The following is a 16,411-nucleotide window of genomic DNA, read 5'->3' as shown; positions in this document are numbered from 1 at the left end:
GGAGAAGGTTTTGCAGCACTGTTCTAAGGGCAGGAAGAGTCGGGATTAGAGGCTGGGAGTAGAAAGGGGGCTCGCTTAGGGTACATGGAGCAGCTTTGGTCCCGGGGAGGCTTTCCATTGCTTTCAGCAGGCTTCAGAGTTGAGCCCGCTCTATAAAAACACAGTGATGGTGACTTCCCTTGGAAAAGAAAATGGGCATAGAGGCTGCCTTGGTCCTGGGACCCAGAGCTCAGAGCCCACCTGCAGGCTTTCAAATCCAGCCAATGTTCCTGTGCTTGTAGGCAAACCAGAAAAAAGCTTCAGGGCTTTAAGATAAGTGAAAACTGTTTGCAAGCAAGAGTTAAATGCTGCAAGGGGCTTTTCCAGGGAGCTAGAAGAGAGAGCCAGCTGCCGCTCTTCAGAACAAGACGGGGATGGCTTCATTAAACCCAGCTGAGCGAGCCTCGTTACCTTGATGGTTGCTGCAGCCTGCACCTGGGTCTTTCCTGCTAGTCAGCCAGTGCTAGCCCTCCCCTTGCCAGGCTCCAGAGAGAGTTGGATGGAGCTCAGGAGCAGTCCTGTGTTGCCTTAGGCAGCCGCTCACCTCCACGCTCCTCAATGAGCTAGGAGGGAGGTGGTCTTCATCCAGTCAGAACAGGCCTGTGTTCACTAGGGAATTGCTGCACATCTGGAATAAGGCTGCTGCAGCATTTCCATTTCCATTGCTCAAACTGAAACCCCTCCTGGCTGCAAACCTGTGGGGTGCTGGGGCCCCCTGGACAGGACCACATGGCTCACTGACACAGCTCTGAGCTATTCCCTCTGAAACCTACTGACCGCACTTGGTAACATCAACGACGGGGACTTGGACCAGTCCTTCTGGCAGAAATGCCCTTGTCTTGTCCTCAGTCAGCACAATTGAACCTGGAGGGCAGTGCTTCTTAACCAGGGTGCCTCGAGACCTTTTCAGAGGGTCCTCAAGTTGCCACTTGTTGTTAACTCCGGTAGGTGTGCAAACATGATTCACAAGATAACCCCGAAGCTGAGTTCTTTGCAATAGGAGAATGGCTCTTATTTTTCCCTAGTTGCAAACGGAGTGAAAACTAAGAGGGGTGCCTTGTCTAATCAGGGTCTAAGAAGTCTGACAACCACTTCTCTGGGGGTTTGGCATGGGAAAAGAGTTGTCGGATTTGCCATTTTGACACAACTGCCAGTCCCAGCACTGCCAGCCTGGCTGATAGCAAAGGAAACGGGGTTCAGGATGAGATGTGGTGGCAGTGGTTTGTGGGAGCCTTACCAGTAGCTTGAGCCATCCTGTTCAGGATGAAAATACCTTTCCCAGAGAGGTTTGCATGACATCTGCCTGGAGCCAAGCCCTGGCTCTAGATTGCGCTCAGCCTTTTCCCTTAGGCTGAGAGCCTTGAGGAAATTCCCCCAGTGCAATCCATCAAGTTTTAAAAAAAAAAAAGACATCTCTCATTTTGTTGAATCATTTAAAGGGAAAACCCTCCAGCCCCTCAGGGATGGAGCTGCACAGTTGCTTGGTAGAAAGTAGGACACATCTCTTGCCCCATACCAGATAAAACATGACATTTACAGGATAGATGCGTCGGCCCGAAGAAGGGCGGCTTTGATTGAGTTGGAGTGCGAGTGTGGCCAGCGCTCTCCAGAGGGAAATCAGCTCTTTGCAGAGCAGTGTAAGATGTGTGTAGCCCAGTAATGTAGTTTCCAAAGGGTCACTGAGCCTGTGCTGGGCTTTAAACCAGCATCTATTCGCTCTGCAAAAACCCTGAGCCACGTTGGGGCTGGAAAGCATGAACCAATGGCAAAGCAGGGCTGTTTGCTTTCATGGTAAATATTTTATAAGCAGGGTGAGCTAGTCCTTTTTATATTTGCAATTTGACTGGCCCCTGGGGAACCTAGGGGGTGAGTGCATGTGCTCGGTACTTGTATAGTTCTTGGACCATAAGAAACCAGGTTGGCGAAAGTGTTGCAGGATTTGACAGAGTGGGCTGGAGACTGGGAAGGAGCTGCAGAGGGTTAGATGTTGTACGCGCTGCTAAGGGCAGAGGGTAAAAACACAGCCCAGGTAAGCAGGCTTCAGTCTTATGCAAACTTCTGCTAACTGGTAGGGTATCCAGGTTGTAGCAGCATCAGTCTAGAGGAGAAAGCAATCTGGGCTTATGGTAGAGGTGGTCTCTTTGATTAGACCAACAAGATTTTTGCAAAAAAATGCCTTTAATTGCAAGCTGTCGGGCACAAGCGCCCTTCATCAGGCATTGGAGAAAAGATTGTAAAAGTTCTCCTGGGTAGAAATGCAAGTTCATATTTCTTAGGATTTCACAGAGGAGTCAATAGATGGAAAACTCCTCTGGGCTGGCAGGTCTTATCTGTTAAAGAGTCTCTCGCCTCTCTTGTGAGGTTCTGTGATGATGCAAATTAGCCTGATGAAGGGTGTTTGCACCCGAAAGCTTGCAATTAAACAACTTTTTTCCCAAAAATCTGTTTGGTCTAATAAAAGAGATCACCTCTGCCGTGAGCCCAGATTGCTAACTGTTAACTAACTTGTACTAGCTGATCCTGCATGTTAACAGGTCCAGGCCAGGCCAGCGCTGTGCTGGATGCTGCGAGTAGCTGGAACTTCCTCGTAGCAGCGAGGGCAGAATTCGGACGACCTTGTTTCAGAATCATGGATCTGCAGCCGCTTGCCCTGGGCACGTGTCCTGTTCAGGCTGGATGGGGCCAAGAGCTGGAGCAGCAGGGGTTAGGAACGAGTTGTTGGCTATCCAGGGGAGCTCTGCAGGAAAATCTTAAGCACCATCTCTCTGCTCCTCTGCTCCAGGCACCAACCCCTGGTGAATGCTAGACACCGAGGTGCTTTAACAGCCACCGACTTCCTTCAACCCTCTGCAGGAACTTGTGTCCTGAATCCTGTTCCCGCCAGGCAGTCACCTCCCGTTCCTTCCCCTGGCTCACTAGTCACCGCTTGCTCAGCGTTTCCATGCTGGAGGTGGAGGATGTACCGTGGATCTGTGCTGATGATATGATACATGGCCTGGGCAGCAGAAGCCAAACCACGCTGGCTTTTCCCTTCGTCAGATAGATGTTTCTATGGCAGGCCTGCCTTCCCAAACAAAACTGTTCCTGTGCAGGCAATTGGTGCTTTGGAAAATAAGGTTTCTGAGCTCCTAGTTTTCATGATTTGCCTGGCAAATGAATGTTAAAGGTTCTCACTTGCCTTGTAAGGCGTTTGCTGTAGAGGAGGGTTAGCAAGTGCCATCATGGCGAGTCCTCTTCCTCAAATCATAGCATGATAGGAAATGAGGGTTGGAAGGGACTTCAGGAGGTCACATCTTGTCCACCCCCCTGCTCCAAGCAGGACCACCCCCAACTAGATCATCTCAGTCGAGACTTTGTCGAGCTGGGCCTTAAAAACCTCCAAGGGTGGAGAGTCCACCACCCCTCTGGGTAACCTGTTCCAGTGCTTCACCACCCTCCTAGCGAGAAAGTTTCCTAATATCCAACCTCAACTGCAACTTGAACCCATTGCTCCTTGTTTGGTCATCTCATCTGCCCCCACTGAGAGCAGCCCAGCTCCATCCTCTTTGCAACCCCCCTGCAGGGAGTTGAAGGCTGCTATCAAATCCCTGCTCAGTCTGCTCTTCTCCAGACTAAATAAGCCTGCAGTCTGCCCCGATGCCGCTCATCTAGCCTACGGAGCTGAAAGCTTGAGCACCGCTGCTCTAAAGGTCCCGTAGAGATGGGAGGTGAGCCCAGCCCACAAGGTTCAGCTCCAGATCCGGATCCCAAGCCTCCCCGGCAGCTCTGAAACGAGTGGCCAGACACGGGGCTTTGTGTCAGGGCTGTCCCTCGTACAAGCAAAAGCAGCAAGTCTAAGGGGAAGTTCGGAGAAGAGTTCAGCCTGAATAATTGCAGCCAGGGCTCCCTGGATTATAGTCTTAGCTGATCATCACCCAAGAGAAGCAGGGCAGCTGTCACTCAGTTCTCGGACGAGAGCTGCTCACTACGGAGGTGTCTGTCCAGCATCCCTGGAGTCGGCACTGAATCATCGCTCAGCACCGTGTCAAAACCCTGACCGCAATGCTTGTTGGTGCAGGGTCCAGAGCGTGTCATCAGTAAGATGCCTTGGTGGTTTCCTAAAAACCAATACAGGCACAAGCCTGGCATCCAGGCGACATCCTGTTTTGGATGGTGACATTACAGTTCACGACACTATACTTGTTCTTTCCCAAAATTCGGGGGTACCAAAACAGCAGGAGTTGCCTCCTCATTGCCAAGCCTGTTAATGTGCTAAGATGTTCCTTTTACTGCAGTCTGTTTGAGGCCATTTTTTTGTGAGGGGTTTGTTCAGTGCCCCTAAACACTCTCACAATTATACCTGCCCCTGCATTATTTAATGCTTCATTTCTCTGGTAGCATCACCCAGGCATCCCAGTGGTAGACAGGACCCGCTATGCAGGGTGCTGGGCAAGCAAAGAACTGAGATGGTTCCTGCTCCAAAGAGATTACTCTTCGCCATGCTAATGCTCCCTTCCCTGGAGAGGGAGACGACATGAATTAGCTGAAAATGGCCGCGTGGAGCTAAAACCCAAAGGGGGATCACATAAACCAAAACTGACACCCCAGTGGATGGAGAGCGTGTTTTCCAAGCTACTGCACAAAGGTTTAAAACTACTCATTGACCTGCCGGGCATTTTCCTTCTTCCATCCCAGCCTGGCAAATATAAATAAATAAATAAATAAATAAATAAATATATATATATAATTTTTTTTGACAGCCATAGCTGGAGCAGGAATTGGCAGAAAGAGACATCATTAACACAGGAGCCCTGAGCAGCTGTTCAGCTGCAGTCCATTAGATTTATAAAGAAGGGTTTATTTTAAATGCATGGAGCACATCAGCAAAAACAGATTAAGAAAAAAAAAATTAAAGTATGAACGTAGTCCAGCCCTTGAAGAGATGACTCATGGAGGGACGCCACTTTTTGACCTGCGTGGGATAAGGGGAAAGAGCGTAATGATCTTGGAGGAATGAGGAAGCCTGAGAGCAACTGCTAATTTAATTAGATTGAGGCATATTAGCCATTGCACTTCATGGGTGGCATAGTGTAGAGCATTCCCCTGAAGTTCACCCTTTACCCATGTCACTGAAGGCCTCCTCTTTGGAAACCATCCTCCTGGTACAAGGGGGAAGACAAATACCTCTGAGATCTCTGGATACCTTGAGGGCAACACACAGATGAGGAATTTTAATGGCAAGGGCCAGACTGGCGGTATTCCTGCAATGGCAATGCCTATATAGGGATGATATTGGGATGATGTAGTTGGGGCTGGTCCTGCTTGGAGCAGGGGGTTAGACTAGATGTGACCTCCTGAGGTCTCTGCCAACCCAAACTTTCAATGAGTCTATGAAATGAGCATCTTGAGTTTGAAGGGGGTAGGAGCAGAGGCCGAGTACTGGCACGGCACGACCAGAAGCAAGCCAGTGTCGAACACGTAGGAAAGTGCCTGTTTGAATTGCAGCGGGAGCTCATGGCTTTGCTGATGGGCTGTGTCGTCTTTGCTGTCTTGCAGAATCCTTCACAGCCGACCATAAGCCTCTCATGGGGGAAGCGCCAGAGGTCCGGGGCTTTTTCCTTGGTTGTGGCTTCAACAGTGCAGGTAAGATAAGACCTTTGAAAAAAAAACAAAATCCAAGTGCCTGCCTTTAGCCCAATGGACTTTGTGGGGTGTAGAATCAAGGCCGATGTAAAATACTTCTGGCTTGAGGCAATAAGGGCTTAATCTTGCCATCACTTCCCAGGCAAGGCTCCTGTCAACCTCAGCAGGGATTTGCATGTACGGCAGATTCGGAGCAACTCAAATAGCTCCTCTGAGTCACCAGCACCCCTCTCTCCTTCCTCTTCTCCCTCAGGAATGATGCTCGGAGGTGGCTGCGGGAAGGAACTAGCCCACTGGATTATTCACGGGCGTCCTGAAAAGGATATGTACAGCTATGATATCAGGCACGTATTCCCACCCCAAGCCTTGTGGCCCTGTTAAATGCTGTAAATACTTTTGAAAGGAAACTGTGTGTTTAGGAGAAGAGTTCTGCTCTGGTTTGGTTGAAAGGGTCTCATCTTTCCGGCGGGGGCTGGGAGCTGCATTTCCACCTGGGTGAGTTGGGCTAGAAATGCCCCCCGACAATACTGGGAGACGGTAGGACATAGTGAAGCTCAACCAGAGGACGGCTTCATTGTGCTAGGCATGGTACAAATTCCTGGTAAGAGGCAGTATTTGCTCCAAAGAGCTTGTAATCTAGATAGAAGAGATAGATGAAGAGTAAGGGAAAGGCAGCATTGGATTCCCTTTCTGCAGAGATGGTGAATCGTGGCCCAAGGCCATGCGCAGAACCCAAGCCGGAGCAAGGACCCGAACCCACGTCGCCACTCAGCGTCTTCATCGGTCGACGCAAAACGCTTCGTGGAGAATCCCGTTCTTCGCCAGGGTGGTCGGCTTTAGAGATGGGTCCGAGCACGCACCAGTAACAGGCGTGCTTGAAGTGTGTGATTCCCAGCTCGTGGGGCAGGCTCATCTCAAACGTAATGAATGTGGCGCTCTTGTTGTTTGTCCCTCCTGGCCTTTGCGAATTCGGGGCTCGCTGGGTGACGTGCCCATGCTCGTCTCTGAAACCGGGAGGGCTGGCATCGTGGGATCTGACTGAAAGCTCAGATGCTCCTGTGCTCGTGTGGTTTGAAAAGGTTGGGGCTTTAAGGGAGGCACCGATGCTTGTGAGAGTCATAAAGAAAGCGTGAGAGTTTGCAGCACTGCTTGGTGAGAATAGCCCTTTGGTGCCGTTGTCGTAGCCCTAATTGCAAGCACCTCTGAATTGTCAGGGCCTTTGGCAATCCAGCTGTGCACATGGTGGTTTGGGCCACTAGGTCATTTAGGCCCAAGAGGCAGAGTGCTGTGCCTTGCTCTGTATCCAGAAGGACAGAAATGCATCCCTTGCACCCCACAAGAAGTGGGGGCTTTGTCTGAGCAGGCAAGGAGAGGCGGTCATATCGGGGCCTCTCCCGGTGCTGATAATGCGTGTGCTGTGTTCTCACTGCTGAGAGGTTTCTGATGGGGTGGAGGAGCTAGAGCTTGACTCGAAGTAAGGAAACAGCTTCCAAAAAAAACCCCTTCCCAAGGTGATAGCCTGGGCCTGGCCTCAATGCCAGGGTCTTCCCATCTCCCTCCGGTGCAGCCAGGTGGGATGCAGAGAAGCACGTTGGGAACAGAGACGTTTCCTACCAGTTATAAACAGCGAGATAGTTGGCTTGGTGCTGGCGCGAACTGCAGATTGCATTCCCGGGGCTGCATCCGTTTCTGGATTTGGGGTATGGGGTCTGTCCCGATGCTTGAACAGGTGGAGGAATGCAGTACTAAGAGGAACCCAAATGCTCTTCCTGCCCCTTACCTTCACCCCAGTTTCATGCCCTTTGGCATCTGAGAGCCAGGATCCAACCTCAAACACAGCAGGGTGGTGTACTGCAGAGAGCACTGGACTGGGACACTTATTTCCAGCTCTCACGTTGACCTGCCGAACGATCCAGCTCTGTGCCTCAGTTTCCCCACGGGTAAAATGGGGACCAGTGATACCGGCCTGCTGATTAAGGTGAGGTGTTGTTATGGGTCATATGGTTACTCCAGGTAGATTGTACCTGCCTCTGACAGCATGGGTTGTTCTCTGTTATGGCTCGTCTAGCTTCTCAGATCAGTAGTCTCACGCCATGGGGCTGAGAGCTGAGAGAGCAAGGCCCTGGAGCGAATGGCTGGGAGCTGCTTGCTTTCAGGCTGTGCTGTAACCGCACCGGGACCATTATTGCTAACACAGTTTTGCTTGCACTGGATCTCAGGCAGGACCGGGTGTCCGGGGCAGACAATGTCACGTTTTCTCTGAATGTAGGGTTGGTCTCTCTGCAGCTGCCTCCCTCTCGGAGGAGCTGGAATCAATTACGCTTAATAGCTTTAATGAATTTACATGTTGGTTTTATCTCATTTCCCTCATTCCGTTTCCGTGCAAACAGCTTCCATCAGACACGAGGAGATTGTAATGACGAGAGAGGACAGGGTAATTGCATTTGGGTTTTGTTGTTGTTCAATTAGCGCCGTGCCTAGTCCTCTAAGTTAATAATCGAGGTGAAGATTTCAATTGGAGAAAGATGATCTTTTCCCCCCCTGCGCCTCCTGCAGTCTGATGGGGCCGGGAGGCTTGCAACGTGCCGACGCTGGCTCCGTGATCGCCGTTTCTTTCTCCGTCAGGTTTTCTTGGGTTTGGGTTTTCGCAGGTGCGATGCCAACAGCAACTTGCAGAGGCAAGGCTTTTCACATCGCATCGGTATATGAGGAAGCCCAGCAGAAACTCCTGGAACCAGGCAAATGCCGTCCGCCCCTTCTTCCAGTAGGGGCCAGTAGAAGGACGTCCTGTGTCGTATTCGGTGCCTCGGGATTTTGCGGCTGAAAGGGGCTGCTAGGGTGGACCCTGCTGCAGCGTTGCAAGAGGAGCGACATGCAAGCAAAAAGCTTTGTGAGGTTCAAGATCCAGAGCGGAGCATCGCAGCTCTGTTCCCGCCGTGCCACTCTGAGATTTTGGAGTGCCCAGACAGCCATAAACTGGCAGCCCGTCCTATCGGCCTGTACCCTCGCAAGCCCACCTCTCAATCTCATGCTGGGTGAACAGGAGAGCCATGTAACCCTGAGGCTGCTTTTCAACAAGGCTGGGCTTCGCCGTCTTGTGTTGCATTCTTCCCCATCGGGGACACTACTGGCATGATACACAGTCTGCCAGCAATGCTGGTGTTTTCCCCGTTTGCATCTACTGGAGGGAAAGCCCCGATGCAGAAGAGGGGTCAGTGCTTTGGCAAAGGCCATAGGAGGAGCCTGTATCAGAGTGAGGAGCATGAGTTAAGAAACCCCAGATTCATGGTCCTGTATCTCAGCTCATTCCTCCTTCCCCTCTCCGTGGTGCATCTTTACTTGTTCTTGCTGTCCTCGTTCCCCTCTCGTGCAGTGCTCTTCTTGCAAACTGCAGGCGTCCATCTGCCAGCATCCTACAGTGAGGAGCTACATCTCCACCTGAGGTTTCTATGTTGTCTTATGAGCGCCTTATAACAGCTCCTGGGTGAAGTCTGGGCCTCAGCAGGGCATGTGATTCACATCCAAGCTTTCTGGGCTCTGGCAGGTTCAGGTTTGCTGGAGATGCTGTCTTTGCTCTTTGTGGATCGAAGTTCTGGCCTTTATCTCCTCCTCATTCTCCCAGCCCTTGGTGGACAGCTGCCTGCTCAGACAACTGTGTCTATATGTTAGCAGCAGTGGAAAGAGTAAGCAGAAACGTTTAGACACAGTAGTACTTAATCCAGCATCACAGACGGCAGCTTTCATCTCGATAGATCCCCTGGCACTTTACCCCATCGCCAGTCCTGACGTCACGTAACTCTTTTGGCTTTGGAGGAGCTACGTGGAGGATGAGTTTTCCACAACATGGATGTGTGTCCGTGCATCACCTCACCCACCACTGATGTAAAGCCACAACTGGGTGAAAGGGGGTAGGTGTTCGAACGTCCACAACGACGCTGCACAGGAAGCAAAGAATAGCACAACTGCCCAAGTAAGAAGAAGAGAAAAAGGGCAAATAGCTTATTTGTTGGCTCTCTGGATGATGCAAAAAGTCAGAGAGAAGGGACACATTTTGGTTCAGCTCAAAACAAAGCGTATCTGATTTTTTGCTCCCAAAAGGAAAACCCATTTTGTTTCTACTCACTCCCACCCCTTTTCTTTTCTTTTCGTTTCTTTTCTTTTCTACCCGTTTTTAAACATTAAATACAGCTAATTAGTGAAACAAGCAATAGGCGTGTTTTACGCAGACAAATTTCTTTGGGTAGACGTGACATCTTGTATTAGACCAACTAAACCATTGGAAAAATTGTTCTTTGCAAGCTTTCCAGCACAAACACCCTTCTTCAGGCATAAGGAGAGATAGAGCGAGCCTGAAGAAGGGCGTTTGTGCCCGAAACCTTGCAAAAACTTTTTTTTTCCAACTATTGAGTTGTTCTAATAAAAGATCTCACATCTACCCAAAGAACCTTGTCTGCCTCTGTCCTTAGACCAACACGGCTACAACCAATAACCCTAAAGCATGGAAATGTTTTGGCAGTTGGAAAAAGATCAGCGTAGTTCTTTTGTTTTCGGCCCAGTTTGATCCATTCAACTAATGTGATGCAAACTCACAGGTCACTTTTATGAACTCAAATATTCATAGCTTGGGCTGAGAGAAATGTCTGAAGTCAAGCACAATTACCCCACATTTTGGGTGGAGGAGAGCAGACCTGGGCAGGCTGTGTGTGGAGCTCCTGCGGGTCTGCGCCTCCTTGCTCTGTGCTGGTTTCTGTTTCTGCCAGCTGGTTCCCCGGCCCTGTGCTTGGCTTCTTTGTGTGTTCTGGGTTTCAGACCTGGGTTCATATTTGCTTCTGCTGCAGATCTTGTCGTTCCTCTTCTTATTAAGTTCCTCTTCCAATATCTCCCTTTTCCACACGTGCAAACGTGGCTCGTTTCATGATGCTCGTGGGTAAATATTTCACCTGGCAGCTGTTACTGCTCTTGTTTCTATCACAAATTTACCCTCCTGCTCAATGGACTGGGGCTTTTGAAGGCGGCAGCTGGGGGAGCTGCACATGCGATTGAATACACGTTAATAAGCCGGGTCTCCAGACCTCGTGCGGCTCAGTCTCGATCTTTTGGTTTCCTTTTATTGTTGGGGGGGAGGTGTCCCGCATTCGGGGGTCCCCACACCTTAGGATGGAAAGAGTGGGGAGAGGGGCCCGTCTCTAAGCAAAGAGCCTTTTCCTCTTGCCGTTGTGCTCAGCTCTGCCCTTTTCCAGGTGCCTTGCGTCTCCTCTGCAGGAAGAGAACGGGGAAGAAAGTTGAAAATATTGTTTTAAAGGGCCCAATAAATTACACTTTGTCTTGCCTTTCGCCCGATGTCTGGCTCTCCTGCTCCAGACCTGGGGGCTTTGGGCTGGAAGGAAGCCTGCTGTAATTCTGAAAAACGCGTCCCTGCTTGCCAAGATCAGTGGATGGGAAAGGTGCCACCAGCAAGAGAGAGGGAGGTTATTGTCCATGAGTTATAGGTCTCTGTTAATAATAATATGAGCATGTGCTGAACTGGCACATTCCTGCTAGGAGGTTTTCTGTTTAAGAGATGAAAATATGTCAAACAAATTTAAAATGCTTTGGGTTTTATTTATATTTCAGTCTGGGGAGAATTGGATGAAAAATGTGAAGAATGTTCATGGCTCTCGACTTGCGCAGGGTTGTGTTTAAAGCAGCGTTGTGCAAGAGGCCAGCTCAACTTGCCTGAAGTCTCCTTTCCCCCCCTCCATGGGGCCAGATTTGGGACTCAGCTCCAAGGGTGTAAATCTGCATCCAGGAGTTTGGTCTGTGCGGGCTGCCGGCAAACAACCCTGGGGGAACTGCACATCCCAATGGCCTGAGGCGTGGGCTGGCCTGCAGTTTGGCCCGTTGTCCCTGCTGTGATGTTTGCCATTCGATTTGGTACAGCACAGTTCACAGGCAGTGTCTCACCTTTTGGTTTCTTAAGGTCTGGAAGTGGGACACAGAATCAAATTTAGCATCTCCCTTCTCCAGCACAAATTCACCACCACAGACCACGGAAATCAAGGAAGCGGAGCTTTCCCAGTGCCTGCAGCACAGGACTCTGCCTAAGAGACCTATACTCTCCCCGCTCAGCCACTGGTCTGCTGGGTGGATTTAAGAAAGGCCCTTCCTCTCTTAGTGCTTTACTTTCCCCACTGGAAAAAAACTAGGTTAAAAGAGAGATTTAGAAAAGTAACAATTAGCTGCTTGCACACATGGCTCAGCAGTGGGTTTAAATCTAGGACTTTGCAGCACGTTGTCACAAAACCTGAGCTAAAGCAGGAATTCCTTCAGCTGCCTGCAGTAGAAGGCTTTTATCCTTTAGGGGACTGGCTCAAAGGAGAGCGTGTCACATACTTGTTACTGTTTCGGTACAGCTGGGACTTTGCCTCCCAGACACTCATGCATTAGTCAGAGCCAATTATGCACTTGTTTTTCGAAGCCCTGATGTATATTCAGGCACCCAGAACATCGACTGTATAATGTGGCATGCATTTGCTTTCCTTGCAATAAGTGATTTTTAGACTGGGTGGAGGAGAGTTGACTAATATATCTTTTGAGGTTGTATCTTGCCTTCCCCGTGTTTGTCCTGCTCGTCCCCAAACCGCCTCTCTGCTCTCCCGGACCGCTCGTGTTTGATAGAGGTAACGCGTAGCAGCGTCTGGGGCTACTGCCTAGATCATCATCCCCTTCACTGGTTCCTCTTGAGGCTTCGATGGCATTTGATAATTTAGGGTAATGAGGACGAAATGCATGGGAACTGAGAAGAACCACTTGAAAGCTGAAAAAGCCTTGTTCAGTATATTGCCCAGTCTCTCACTAAGGCTAGCCTAGTCCTGTGCAGAGGTGGCTGCCATGGGGCGCATTGTGGAAGCCATAGAGACTGGTCCCCAGCCTCTGTGCATTTATACTGGGGAGAGAACTGATTGATTAGTGCTGGGCACCTTATGGTTACTCTGTGCTCAGCGTGACGGACGGTGACGTTTAATGCTCCTTTTTCCCTGGTGGAAATGTGTAGGGTGATGGACAACGGCATCTGTCCTGCCCAAGCAGCAGCGACTGTGCCAAGTGCGGGAAGGTGGGCGGTCTGGCTCAGGATGCTGTCACTCCCGGGACAGCAATGCCAACAAGCAGTGAATTCACTGGTGCTGCGTTGGGTCTCACCAGCCACGGCTCAGAGTTTGGCCTCAGAGTTTGCAATTACCTTGGATGAGGTACGCAACACGACGCTCCTCCGTGCACCCTGCTGACGATGGTCAGAGCACCACGTGGCAAAGAGCTGTCCGGATAGGCTGGGCGAATGCATCACCTCTACCCCGATCACAATGCGTATCAAGTCCTAGTTGTGAGCAAGGAGGACCTGCCAGTTTTCCCATGTCTCACGTGGATGGCATTCCTCCTGCTCCTTGTCCCTCGCATCTGGAAGGAGAAGTTACAGGAGCCATTAAAACCTGTGTTTAGGTGCATTTCTTGGGAGATGTGCATCAGGCATCTCATGGGCTCTGGAGTTTGTCCTACCCCTTTCAATGAGCTGAGCATCCTTATTGCACAGTGATGCTGATGTGAGAAGTTGGAGCTCAATGCTTGTGTCCCTCTCAGATCTACGGAGGATCTGACACTCTAGGCAGGCAACGTTAGCTTGCAGAGACACCCCGCTGGGGTGGGGATGTAGTGAATACAGTAGGGTTCATCCTTTTTTTATTTTGGTTTGGCTTCTAGAGCAAGTCCTCTTTGCACAGGGCGCTAGATGTGCGACTTAGTGACGGGAGAGAGGGAAGATCTGCGGCTATCCCATTTCACTGGCTAAATTTTACCATGTTAACTAATTTTGGAAGCCATGCCCTTTGCTCTGCATAGGCCCCCAAATTGTGGCACTAGGCGTAGTCATGGCTATTCCAGGCTGCGCCTCGGTGGACCCATGAAACCTCGCTGTGCGGATGTCCTCCCACACGTTCATTGCCATGCACACAAACCCATGGGGAACGACTGCTTGTTCAGCTGTTGTCCGTGCTGACCACCAGAAAGAGGGAGTGCAGAACAAAGCCCAGATGTGAATGCCCAGGACAGGCCAGGTATCCAGGTTGTCGCATTTTGGTCCAGAGGAAAAAGCATTCGGGGCTCGTGGTAGAGACAAGGAGGAGCAAGGGCATTTGAGATCCCAGCTCCAATCAGCATTTTGCAGAATGTCTCTTCTTTTCCAAAGGACCCCAAAGCAAACACGAGCCAGCCCCTGCCCCGCCATGTGGGAACTCAGCACCCAGGCTCCAGTCCCGCAGCTGGAGCCGATCTCTGGTGATATAACACAGAGTGGGCATTTGCAATGCTGTTAGCTCCTGAGCAGCAAGAGCTAAATGTTAATCCCTGTTGTGTTCAAGCAAAGCAGCAGGGTTATATAAAACCGACCAACCCACCCTTGCTCTCCCTGCCTCCTGCCAGCATTTCAGTGGGTTTAGAGAGAAAGTCAGAGCTGGCAGGACTGCGGGAAGGGCTGAGGGGGCTCTGCTCAGTCTTTAAAGAGCCAGGTGTCAATCGGGGCTTCCCCTCAGCTCGCTATGCTCACATGTGAGTCAGGACACCCCTTCAGCAAGTGCTTATTTCCCCTTGAAATCAATGAGACTTCACTGTGGACCTGAATTGGGACCTTCATACCTATGAAAAGCAAAGGAGCGTTCTCGCTGCCCGTTACCTCCCTCGTTCACCCGTCCTGGCTGGTTTTCTCTCGGTGCCGCTGACATTTCCCATCTCTCGGCGGATCTTTGCAGGATGAGAGCCGGGGTTTGTGCGAGGAGGGGTGAAACGCTGCCAGGAAGGTTGCACGACATAGGATTCCTATTACTGCTTCCGAGACTCGCTGCCCTGCTCCCGAGCAGCTGCACGGGTAGACCGGCCAGCTCCTCCGGCCACGAGGACGTTCTTGCAGGGTGTCCGCTCATAACCGGTGTCTTTATGGACAAACCCTGTTCCAGGTGAAAGGAAGGGACGGAGGTGTGACAGGTGCATTACGGGGAGCCAGGGCTGAAAGACCAGAGGTACTAATGGTTATAACTTAAGTGCAGATGCAGGACTGTGGGGCTTTAGTGCCAAGACTGAAAAAGCAAGGGTCAGGACAGAGGTTGGTCATCGGTCGAGACAGAGGTTTTAGCACAGAGTGCCAAGAAGCTTCCTGCTGGGCCCAGGGCAGCGCCAGCGCTACCGTCAAGGGGCCTACACAGAGCCCAAGCGTCTCATTCCTGGTAATTAGCCAGGTTGTAACACTGTGACTTTAATTCTGCTGCCTGTAGGACCTGGAAAGTAGAGAACAGTTGCATCACGGCGCGCTCTGGCCCCTGGCCCTCTTTATCCCTTCTCCCAAATTGCCCGGACATCCTTCTCCAGGAGGCTGGGAGCCTTACCGTGTGGGGTATGCTTCGGTTGTGCTCCCTTACCTCCTTGCATTGCAAGCTCTCGGCAGCCAGGGCTGGCTTTCACTCCGTGCGAGTATACAGCTCTCAGGACGATGGGGGCTGTCATTTCAGCCGGAGACTCCGGCGAGCCAAGCGGGCAGCTTCCTTTTGATGGGAGGTGAGTGATGCATTGATGGCTTTGCTCCTGAAGGCTCCTTCCTCTTTGCCTTTCAGGAGGTTTCACCACTCGCTCACCAACAACAACCGCTGGATACGGGAGCGAAGCCACGAGTCGTATGCCAAGAACTACTCGGTCGTCTTCCCATACGACGAGCCGCTGGCTGGGCGCAACATGAGGAAAGACCCCCTGCACGAGGTCAGGGGGCCTACCCTTGTGGGAAGGGGTGGCTTGAGGGAGCCGGGCACCAGGATCTCTCTAAGCAAAGCTTGTCCATCACCATGTCTTGATTCATGCAAATCCACAGCAATTGATGGCCCTGAATCTGTAACAGCAGTTTCTCATTTGGCTTCAAGGGGCATCATTAAGCAGTGCAAAAAACCTACAACTTCCTTGCTGAGGGAGGGGAAGACTGGAAGCAGGGCTGCCCCCAGACTCCAGCTGCACTGCCAGCACGGGCAGGCGCAACTCCATGGCATACAGCAGCTATGAAGCCATCTCTTTTATGGCTAGTGCCGGACGTTGTCCTGGGGTGGGTTTGGCGCCGCTGTGGGACGGATAGAGAAATATGCTAGGAGGTGAGATCCTGCTCAGCTCCTGGCATCCTCCCCCAGCTGCTCCAAATGAGCCCAGGTGGCTGAACCGCCTTGGGATGGAGCTCGTTAAAACCCAGCCCTCTCCCTGGCTGCCTCGCCAGCCTCGCTGAGTGACGCGCGGGGCTGTGGTGTGGGAGAGCGATGCTTTTGAAGCAGATGGCACTGTATTAATAGCAGACTAGTGGCGGGTGGCAGATTACAAGGCTCTCTGTTCCTGGCCTGCCTGTGACTGCCTCCGAAACACCACGCCGGCTTGGCTTGAGCTGCACACGACCTGGATAGGATGTGGTAGCAGAACAGCTCCAGGAGGAAGGTTTCTCAAAGCCAATCTCCAAAGATGACATTTGTTTTTCCTCTCTGGTCTGTCTCGAGGGATTGGTACCATGCTACGGCCAGATTATCATTCACCACTGCACTCGCGTGGGGTCTAAGTCACGTGGCGGACAGCCCAGAGGTTGCAATTCGAGGTCATAGCACCAGCACTCGTGGCACGGGCCGGCCCTGTTGGATTCCAGTGAATCTGCTAAATACCTCGTCACGAGGGCACGAAAAAGGGAAGGAAGTACTCGCGTACCCTG

General features: G+C 51.3%; 1 protein-coding gene across 1 annotated transcript in view; it reads left to right on the top strand.

Moving 5' to 3' along the window:
• Positions 1–16,411, top strand: part of SARDH (sarcosine dehydrogenase) — a 71,073-nt gene that overhangs the window by 13,134 nt on the left and 41,528 nt on the right. Inside the window, exons 9-11 of the mRNA XM_019540895.1 lie at positions 5,575–5,661; positions 5,915–6,005; positions 15,294–15,435. Of these exons, the coding sequence (XP_019396440.1) occupies positions 5,575–5,661; positions 5,915–6,005; positions 15,294–15,435 (320 nt within the window). The remainder of the gene's footprint in view (positions 1–5,574; positions 5,662–5,914; positions 6,006–15,293; positions 15,436–16,411) is intronic.

Source organism: Crocodylus porosus, unplaced genomic scaffold (assembly GCF_001723895.1).
Source record: "Crocodylus porosus isolate Cpor-Errol unplaced genomic scaffold, CroPor_comp1, whole genome shotgun sequence".
In the NCBI taxonomy this organism is placed as follows: Eukaryota; Metazoa; Chordata; order Crocodylia; family Crocodylidae; genus Crocodylus; species Crocodylus porosus.
The sequence above is the reverse complement of the archived record's forward strand: the minus strand, read 5'-3'. Positions and strand labels throughout refer to the sequence as shown.